General features: G+C 57.9%; 2 protein-coding genes across 6 annotated transcripts; both read right to left on the minus strand.

The window, feature by feature from the left end:
- Window positions 1-4: 4 nt before the first annotated feature.
- LOC112642210 (uncharacterized) lies at window positions 5-1019 on the minus strand. The gene is made up of 2 exons (XM_035699383.2): window positions 1002-1019; window positions 5-952 (listed from the first exon to the last, which is right to left on the minus strand). The coding sequence occupies exons 1-2, from the start codon at window positions 1017-1019 to the stop codon at window positions 5-7; spliced, it is 966 nt and encodes a 321-aa protein (XP_035555276.2).
- On the minus strand, window positions 977-4571 carry TEKT2 (tektin 2). 5 transcript variants are annotated; one of them, XM_025419934.3, is made up of 10 exons: window positions 4440-4571; window positions 3670-3866; window positions 3455-3580; window positions 3079-3284; window positions 2211-2354; window positions 2021-2135; window positions 1812-1919; window positions 1581-1724; window positions 1380-1459; window positions 977-1271 (listed from the first exon to the last, which is right to left on the minus strand). In XM_025419934.3, the coding sequence occupies exons 2-10, from the start codon at window positions 3823-3825 to the stop codon at window positions 1058-1060; spliced, it is 1293 nt and encodes a 430-aa protein (XP_025275719.1). In that variant the 5' UTR covers window positions 3826-3866; window positions 4440-4571; the 3' UTR covers window positions 977-1057. The 5 variants fall into 5 exon arrangements, with proteins under 5 accessions (XP_025275719.1, XP_025275722.1, XP_025275718.2 ...); XM_025419937.3 differs by having other exon boundaries at window positions 3670-3885; window positions 4440-4497; XM_025419933.3 differs by lacking the exon at window positions 4440-4571 and adding an exon at window positions 3999-4402.
- Between the last annotated feature and the right edge of the window lie 5132 nt (window positions 4572-9703).

Genomic DNA, 9703 nt, shown 5'->3' on the forward strand with positions numbered 1-9703 from the left:
CACCCTACGGCGCCGCCCCCGCCGCCCCACAGCGCCACCCCCCGGCCCGGAGCCGCAGCGCCTCCCGCCCCACAGCGCCGCCCCCCGGCCCGGAGCCGCAGCGCCTCCCGCCCCACAGCGCCGCCCCCCGGCCCGGAGCCGCAGCGCCTCCCGCCCCACAGCGCCGCCCCCCGGCCCGGAGCCGCAGCGCCTCCCGCCCCACAGCGCCGCCCCCCGGCCCGGAGCCGCAGCGCCTCCCGCCCCACAGCGCCGCCCCCCGGCCCGGAGCCGCAGCGCCTCCCCGCCCCACAGCGCCGCCCCCCGGCCCGGAGCCGCAGCGCCTCCCCGCCCCACAGCGCCACCCCCGGCCCGGAGCCGCAGCGCCTCCCCGCCCCACAGCGCCGCCCCCGGCCCGGAGCCGCAGCGCCTCCCGCCCCACAGCGCCGCCCCCCGGCCCGGAGCCGCAGCGCCTCCCCGCCCCACAGCGCCGCCCCCGGCCCTGAGCCGCAGCGCCTCCCCGCCCCACAGCGCCGCCCCCCGGCCCGGAGCCGCAGCGCAGCACCGCCCCACAGCACCGCCCCCGGCCCGGAGCCACAGCGCTGCCCCGCCCCCCCCCCACCCCCCCCCGCCGCCGCTCCACAGCGCCGCCCCCGGCCCGGAGCCGCAGCGCCTCCCCGCCCCACAGCGCCGCCCCGCGGCCCGGAGCCGCAGCGCCTCCCCGCCCCACAGCGCCACCCCCCGGCCCGGAGCCGCAGCGCAGCACCGCCCCACAGCACCGCCCCCCGGCCCGGAGCCACAGCGCTGCCCCGCCCCCCCCCCCCCCCCCCGCCGCCGCTCCACAGCGCCGCCCCCGGCCCGGAGCCGCAGCGCCCCCTTCCCCCCGCCCACAGCGCCGCCCTCCCCCGGCCTCATCCAGAAGCTCCAGGGGCGCAGAGCTGCTGAGGGGCGGCGCTGCTGCCCGAGCCCGGGGCCCCTGGGGACGGAGGAGGAGCCATCAGGTTGGGGAGCGCCCAGCTCCTCGCGCGCAGGAGGCGGCACATTTATTAGATGCGACCCCACCCCCACCCCCCACCCCGCACTAGACCGTCTCCAGTGGGCAGGTTCTGAGCGGACTCAAGGTGCGGTTCGTGGTGCGGGCGAACGTGTCCACCTGCGGCGCGAACGTCGCGGCCGGCGCGGCCAGCTTGCGGCGGGTGTCCATGCACTTGGCGTCCAGCAGCATGGAGCTGGCCTTGCACGCGAGGTCGGCCTGCAGCCTGGCCAGGTGCCGCTGCAGCGCGTCCAGGGCGTCCCTGGGGAGGAGGCACGGCGTCCCATCAGCCCTGCGGGCCGCGAGGTCGGGGCCGGGGGAGCCAGGAGGCAGCCCGCGGGGCAGGGTCTCCACCCACCCCCCAACTTACTGGGCCTGCGCCAGCTTGTGCTTGAGCGCAGCGATGGTTGCCTCTAACTGGTGAACCTCGTCAGTGAGGCCGTGCTGAGCCTGGAGGCCGGGGGGGGAGGCCGGGTCAGTGCAGTCGCCAGCACCCAGCACCCGGGCTCCTGCCGGCAGCAGGTGCAGGGGGAGTGACCTGAGGACGGCGAGCCAGGGGGTCCCCGCGCACCTGGTCCTGGCACAGTTCCACGTTGGGCCGGCGAGTCCGGGACTCTAGCCGGGTGTGGCATAGCTTCAGGTTCTGGAACTTTCTGCGCAGATCGTCCTCCAGGTGCCGGATGTCCTCCTGCAGCTCGGAGATCTCCTCCAAGGTCTGCGGGGACAGAGGCACCGGTCGCCGCCCCCCCCATCCCTGCCGTGGCGGCCGGCCCGGCCCGGGGACTCGGCAGACCGGGCTCACGTTCTTCTCCTGCCACCTGAGCTCGCCGTACACTCTCTCCATCTCCCGCAGCCGCTTCCTGAAGGTGAATTCTGTGGCCACCCTCTGGGCTTCGAGCTCATTGTTGGTCTGGAGGACGGGGTGGGCGGCCCAGCGGAGGGTGTGAGCCGGGGCCACCCCAGGAATGGCCCGCGCCGGGGCAGGGGGCCCACGGGGGACCCGGGAGTCACCTGGGCGATAGTTAGGGCCATGGCCTCCCGCAGCTCCACCGCTGCCTTCATCTCCGCCTCGGCCCGGCTCCTGTTCAACTGGCTGAAGCCGTCCCACTGCTGGAGAGTGGAGGAGCTGCAGGGGGGCGGGGGGACGCGGTCAGGGCCCAGGAGGCCGGCAGGACACGGCCACGGCCCCCAGGCTTCTTACCCGTCGGGGACACGGGTGGGATCGACCTTCAGGGTGATGTTGGGGGACGTGAGGCTGAGGGACAGGCAGCCTCGGTCGATGTCCAGAGTCTCCACCTTGTCCCGGTGGTCAGCGCTGAGCTGCTGGCGGGCTTCCTGCAGGAGGCTGGGGACGCAGGGGCGGCACGCAGCGTGGGGACACCACCCCCGGCCGGGAGCCCTGGACGCAGCCGCGCTCGCCCCGCTCCCACAGACACACTCCCGGAAAGGGACACAGGGGAGGTGGCAGGTGGGGGCAGGCGGGGGCAGGTGGCCCAGGGGTGCCCGGGCGGTGGGGCCTGTGCCCTCAGTGCAGGCCGTGACCCGGGCTCCCGGGATCGAGTCCCCCGCGGGCTCCCCGCGAGAGGCCTGCTTCTCTCTCTGCCTGGCTCTCTGCCTCGCTCCGTGTCTCATGAACAACTAAATAAACCAAGGAACACAAACAGACGACGGCGGCTTAATGCAGGGTCTGGGCAGCGTTCTGAGCCGGCGACCAGGCCGTGGGACAAGCGCCACCATCGGGTTTGGGCTCCGGGCAGAGCGGGGTCAGGAGGAGCCTGAGAGCCAGTTGCTTGTTGTCCACGATACACGTGTCGCCGGTGAGACCCACAGCCTGGGGCTCCCGGGGCGCAGGGGGTTGGGAGTCTGACTCGATTTCACTCGGGTCCCGATCCGACGGGCTCCTCGCTCAGCGTGGAGTCGGCTCGCCCCCTCCCCCTGCTCCTGCACCTGCGCGTGCGCACTCTCTCTCTCTCTCTCAAATAAATAGACTTGAAAATCTTAAAAAAAAGAAAAAAATGACAAGCAGCCTTCAAATGTAGGTGAACGCGGCCACGAGGGCTGCCCCTTACCAGAGCTTCTCGAAGGCCTGGCTAATCCTCTGCTGCAGGGCCTTCTTGGTGGCATCAATGACCTCCACCTCTTTGTGCAGCTCTTCCTCCACCGGATCCTTCACCACATCAATGTCGCGCCGACTGTCCCTCAAGGTCAGGCACTCGACTGCGACATCCAGAGGCAGGTTCTTGGCCTGCAGGTTTTGCTCTGCGGATTCTTTCATCTAGAAAAGAGAGGGCTGGGGACACTGGTGGGGCCATCCCTGGGGAAGCAGCCCAGCCCCGCCTTAGCAGAGGGCCCCGGAGTGACTCGATGGATGCGCCCCCCCAGGTCCCCGTGCAGGGGGGAGGCGGGAAGGTGCTGGCGGCTGGGTCGCCGACCCGGACTCCCTGCCTGTGTCAGGGCATCGATCTCCACGTCCAAATCCGTCAGACACTTGTCCAGCGTCTCCTTCCAGCGGTTGACGCTGTCGATCCTCTCTGCCAGCCGAGTCCTGTTGTCATGTTCGTCCCAAATGGTCTGGGAGAGACAAAGCCGGATAAAGAGGGTGCTGCGGGGCACGGGCCTTTCTCCCCACCCCCCCCAACCCCCGGCCCCTGGCCTCCAACCTGGTTGCTGGTCTCATTGCGGAGGACCCGGGCCTCCTGGCGGATCTGGTGCGAAGCCTGTCGCTGTCGCTCAGCGTTGGTGGCCAGCAGGTGGCTGTTGGTGTGCCAGTCTGGCAACCGGAACCGTTGACTGGGCTTGAAGCTCGGTGTGGCCATGGTGCGGGGGTCAAGGGTCAGGGCACGGTCACACAAGGCGGCTGGAGAGGGAACACAGGGCTGCAGGCCGCCCCTCAGGAGATGCTCACCTGCCACGCGCCCCCTTCCTGCAGGACCCCGGGGCACAGCCTGGCCTTGCCCCTGTGTGGGAGCAGCAGTGCTTGGGGGCCCACCTGTAGGTGCTGGCTCGGGTGAGAGGGGACGATCGATGGGCTCCCTCCGGGTGTGTGAGTGTGTGAGTGTGTGTGAGTGTGGCCAAGCCCTTAGTGGGGCTGGGGGGGGGTGCCCGGCAAAATGGCCCAGTTGGCACCCCTCCTTGCAGCGACCAAGTCTTGCGGCAGCTTCAGCTTCCCGGCTTCGGGCGGACCCTGGGGCTGGAGGCGGAGCCACTTCTCCCTCCGGGAAGGGGACGCGCATTGGCCCGGGGGTGGGGGGTGGGGGCTGAATCCGACCCCATCTGCCCCCCAGGAGGGCGGGCGGCTGTGTGCGGGTCCCCCCTGGCAGGAGCGGGGCCTCCTCTCCCTCCGCGGGGTCACCGCCCTGGGTGAGGGTCAGCCCGGCGGGGAGGAGGAGGGAGGGGGGAGGGACCCGCCGCCCCTCGGCTCTTGTCTCACCTGCGCCCGGCGTCCCGCGTCCCCAGCGCCGTGTTGGGCGTCCCGGTTGCCAGGCAACCCCCTCCCCCCCTCCCCCCGCTGCAGGCTTCGGTTGGACGCGCGCAGGTGGGGGCTCGCGGCCGCTCCGTTGACACGGTGCACATTTGTGCTTTGATATCAGTTGTGCTTTGACACGGTATAAAAAGAAAAATTGCAAAAAAAAAAAAAAAAAAAAGAGAAATAGTGCATAGAAAAAGTACCCCCCGCCCGGGGTCACGCCTTGCAGGTTTCCTTCCAGAAACTTCCAGAGCCCGCATCCTGCCCTGGACGCAGAGGGCCTGACGCCGCCTTGGGAGAGGCCGCAGCCCCAGGGGCGGGGAGGGGGGTTGGAGGGTAGGGGGATGGGGGTGGGGGGATGGGGGGTCAGGAGGAAAGCTCAAGATCCAGCCTTTTTCTTTGTCTTGTTTTAGGTTTTTTTATCTTAATGCCTCTAGGGTTCACGTGCAGAGCGCTCTTAGTTTCAGGTGTATAGGATATAGTGACTCGAGTCCATACATCACCAAATCCAACCTTTTTTTTTTTAAGATTTTAGTTATTCATGAGACACACACACACACACACACACACACACACACACACACACACACAGGCAGAGACACAGGAGGAAGGAGAAACAGGCTCCATGCAGGGAGCCCGGCATGGGATTGGATCCCAGGTCTCCAGGATCACACCCTGGGCCGAAGGGAGACACTTAACCGCTGAGCCAGGCATCCAGGAGTCCCAGGAAACTTTTATTTTAATTAATTAATTAATTAATTAATTATTCATGATAGAGAGAGAGTCAGAGACACAGGCAGAGGCAGAAGCAGGCTCCATGCCGGAGCCCGATGTGGGACTCGATCCTGAGACTCCAGGATCGCGCCCTGGGCCAAAGGCAGGCGCCAAACCGCTGAGCCACCCAGGGATCCCCCGAAACTTTTATTTTATATATATATTTTTTTATTTTTTAAAAGATTTTATTTATTTTTTATTTATTCATGAGAGACACAGAGAGAGCGAGAGAGGCACAGGGAGAAGCAGGCTCCATGCAGGGAAGCTGATGCAGGACTCGATCCCAGGACCCCAGGATCAGGCCCTGAGCTGAAGGCGGCACTAAACCACTGAGCCCTCCCCAGGATGCCCCAGGAAACTTATTTTTAACAAACGCTTGCGGGCAGCCTTACCTCTGTATTCAGTGATAGTGATGACGTCTGGTCATCTGGTGGACTTTTCTAGAAAGAGCCCCATTTGCTCATGGGGATCCCTGAATTGGACACACATCTGTCTGAGCAGCGGCTTACACTTCGGTTTCCAGCAGAAATGCACGTCGTTTGAGCGTTCAAGGTGCACTACAGCAGGGGTTGTGCCCTCGATGAAGCGGTCACTCCTTGCACGACCGTGGATCATAAGGTGGGGGATGAGCTTGCCTGGCAGGAGTCTGGCCAGGTAGGCTTGAATCTACGAACCCCATCAGCATTCTCATGGCTTGTAAGGGATCCTAGAGGTCTAGACCATGAAGCAAGACTTTTTTTTTTTTAAAGATTTTATTTATTTATTCATGAGAGACAGAGAGAGAGAGAGGCAGAGACACAGGCAGAGGGAGAAGCAGGCTCCATGCAGGGAGCCCGAAGTGGGACTCGATCCCCGGTCTCCAGGATCACGCCCTGGGCTGAAGGGGGTGCTAAACCGCTGAGCCACCTGGGCTGCCTGAAGCAAGACGTTTTATTTATTTATTTATTTATTTATTTATTTATTTATTTATTTATTTATTTATTTTTATTTTTTTAAGCAAGACGTTTTAAAAAAAGATTTTAGGGGATCCCTGGGTGGCTCAGCGGTTTAGCGCCTGCCTTTGGCCCAGGGCGCAATCCTGGAGACCCAGGACTCCCCTGGAGACCCGGAATCAAGTCCCACGTCGGGCTCCCGGCATGGAGCCTGCTTCTTCCTCCTCCTGTGTCTCTGGCTCTCTCTCTCCCTCTCTCTCTCTCTCTCTCTCTGTCTATCATAAATAAATAAATAAATAAATAAATAAATAAATAAATAAATAAATAAATAAATCTATCTTAAAAAAAAAAGATTTTATTTATTTATTTGTGAGAGAGAGCCTGAGCATGAGCAGGACGGAGGGGTGGAGGCAGAGGCAGGAGCAGACGCCCCACTGAGCAGCGAGCCCAGTGCGGGCCTTGAACCCAGGACCCGGGATCACGACCTGAGCCCCAGGCAGATGCTTAATGGACTGAGCCACCTAGGCGCCCAAAGCGAGACATTTTTTAAACTGGGGGGGTGGGGGGGAGAAAGAAAAAGAGAAAACCTCGAGAGAGAAGAATGCGAACTGACAACTTTTCTTTTTCTTTTTTTTCTTTTTTTTTGGGGGGGGGTACTTTTCTTTTTCTTAAGTTATTGAGATTCAGCCCCGGGAGAGCGCAGGGCCTTGGCAGCAACAAGCCATTTTCTTTCAGAATCTGTGAAGTGTGATAATATGTATCTTCTCTGTTCTGAGTTTCCTCCCCCCAGGAAGTGTCAGATGATCTAATTTGGTGGGTTCCACGATCGATCGGGCTCCTCCAAGAGGCACGACTTGTGTCCAACGGGCCGAGGCCGAGAAGGCATTGGCCTGCAGGTTGGTGGCTGGGCTCAGGCCCTGGCGACCTGGCGCCACCCAGCGCCCCTGCAGGTGGCCTTGGACGCTGGCTCCGGGTGTCCCGATCCGCAATGTAGACTGACCCCCAGCCCTGACGGTCGCTCCCCCTGACCAGTAATTTCCTGGTCCCTGGAGAGAGTTCACGTAAATTAGTTTTTCTTCTGTTTCCTACTTTTTTCAAGTGGCCAATCTCTGACAAAACGGCAGTTCCCATTTTAGAGTTGACTTGAGGTTGCTTTCTATTTAATTTTTTTTTAAGATTTATTTATTTATTCATGATAGACATAGAGAGAGAGAGGCAGAGACCCAGGCCGTGGGAGAGGCAGGTGCCCCGCGGGAAGGGGACTCGATCCCGGGACCCTGGGGTCATGACCTGGGTCAAAGGCAGACCCTCAACCGCTGAGCCACCCAGGGGCCTGTTTTCCATTTAATTTAAACCTCACAGGAAAATGGGCGTAAAGACAATTCACAGGACGAGCGATTATTTCGTTCCTCCTTTTCTATTTAGCAGCGTGTGAAAAATCAGTTGTTTCCAATATGCAGAAATACCAAACTGAACATCCTAAATAAAAGCTGTTCTATTTCAGCCTTTCTTCCCTTCTAAGCGGAAAAACAAAGTACAAATGTGAAGACAATTTTTTTCCCCCTTTTCGGTCTTCGTGGTCTTACGCGGATAATCACAGCGAAGTCCTCGACGGCCGACGTGCAGGGCATGTGGGGGCGAAGACCCCAGTCGAGGTCTCTAGTGCAGGCCTGGCCTTCCTCCGGGAACCGCAGTTTTAGAAATGTGACAGCCGTGCTTGTGAACATGTTTTTCAAGCAATGACAACTTGGTGTCACATGAAAATTTTGCTTTAAATTGGACCTGGCTTTGGCTAAGCACAGTTAAGTAACCGTCCTCCGAAGTCTGGTGGAAGATCTCGAGGTTTTATGTAAGAGTTGTTTGCCAGCAGGGCTGGGTACTGTTGCCCCAGAGTAAAGTACTTTTTTTTTTCTTCTTAAAGTAAGCTCTATGTCCAACGTGGGGCGTGAACCAGAGTTAGGCGCTCTACGCACATACAGCCTGAGCTAGTCAGGGACCCCCTGTCTTTTTTCTTTTCCTTTTTTTTTTTTTTTAACCCAAAGTGGTGGAAATACTTGATCTCTCTCACGCTGGGTATCTTTTTCTTCGTTTGTACATATTCTCCAAAAGGACCTGCTTGACTCTGGCCTTTTTTCCAGTTTATTTTCAGCTGGTCTTGCACTTGTGGGTTTTGCACAGCGAAACAGTCAAGTGGCTGCTGCTCCCAGCACATTTGCCCTGGAGGTTGAAACAATTTTTGTCGCCCCTCCCCCTTGATTTTTCTCTTATCTTCAGAGGCTACTCTTCTTGCATAAGAAAGACAAATCTCTCAGTTAAAATGAATGGATGGAAAGAAAAAAAATAATAAAATAAAATGAATGGAAAGTAGCTTGCTGTATTCAAAGTAAAATGTTATGTTTTTAATGCAGATTTTCAAATATCTAAAGGGACTTAACATAGACACTAGTCATAGTTTTGTATTAAAGGTTTAGACAGCACCTCCTACTAGATTTTTGAAAAATACTATTCAAAGGGATACCACCGATGGCAAACTTTTGTAATCTAAAATCTTTATGAAAGTACAAAAATAAATTAGAAAAATTAGACTCATAAAACAAAATATGTAAAGATGGTTACACAACCTTAATGTTACATTTGCATGAAATATGAAGAACATTTTGAATTATGTGTGAACGATGGTGGTTACTGAAATCCTGTCTGGGGCAGCAGCAGAACTAATCCTATGGTCCTACCTGGGGTACCAGAAAAACCCCAAAACCATTCCTATGGTTTGTTTTTAGTATTGTTTTTTTGCAAGAGAATGTGCGTTTAGCAAGATATGAGTGATACTGTACATTTAGCAGTTTCAAGTACTTTGGGCTATTTCTAAATCACTTAGTAAAAAAGTCTGTTAACGGTTTTGTTTCAGCTGAGAATCAGATGTCATGTTAGGCTTTGTGATCCTAAGCCTCTAATGTGTCAGTTTTGTTTACAAACACTTTTTGAATCCAAGCATTATTCTTACCAGGAACTATTTTTATTTATTTATTTATTTATTTATTTATTTATTTATTTATTTATTTATGACTATTTATTCATGAGAGACACACAGAGAGAGAGAGGCAGAGACATAGGCAGAGAGAGAAGCAGGCTCCATGCAGGGAACCCAATGTGGGACTTGATCCCAGGACCCCAGGACACACCCTGGGCAGAAGGCAGGCACTAAACCGCTGAGCCATCCAGGGATCCCCAGGAACTATTTTAGTAGAGACAAATATGAGAAAAGTGCTGCTCTATAAAAGCATTGCAAAGATCTTTATAAAACTGTGGCGATTGTAGAAGTAACAAAAGTGATGGAAGGTAGGCAAAGAATCATCTTCCTCCTGCAGGTAAGACTAAAGTTTGTCCTCTTTATTTATTTATTTTAAGTAAATTTATTTTTTATTGGTGTTCAATTTGCCAACATATAGAATAACACCCAGTGCTCATCCCATCTAGTGCCCCCCTCAGTACCCGTCACCCACTTACCCCCTAGATTTGTCC

This window comes from Canis lupus, chromosome 15 (genome assembly GCF_003254725.2).
Source record: "Canis lupus dingo isolate Sandy chromosome 15, ASM325472v2, whole genome shotgun sequence".
Lineage (NCBI taxonomy): Eukaryota > Metazoa > Chordata > Mammalia > Carnivora > Canidae > Canis > Canis lupus.

Bases quoted from the DNA above. Each gene is read 5' to 3' on its own strand.
- TEKT2 (XM_025419933.3), bottom strand. From the start codon at position 4,242: ATGCGCGTCCCCTTCCCGGAGGGAGAAGTGGCTCCGCCTCCAGCCCCA. The intron at 1,725-1,811 runs GTGAGCCCGGTC...CTGTCCCCGCAG, and splicing joins TCAGGTGGCAGGAGAAGAAC to ACCTTGGAGGAGATCTCCGA. The intron at 1,460-1,580 runs GTGCGCGGGGAC...CCCGGCCTCCAG, and splicing joins TGGAACTGTGCCAGGACCAG to GCTCAGCACGGCCTCACTGA.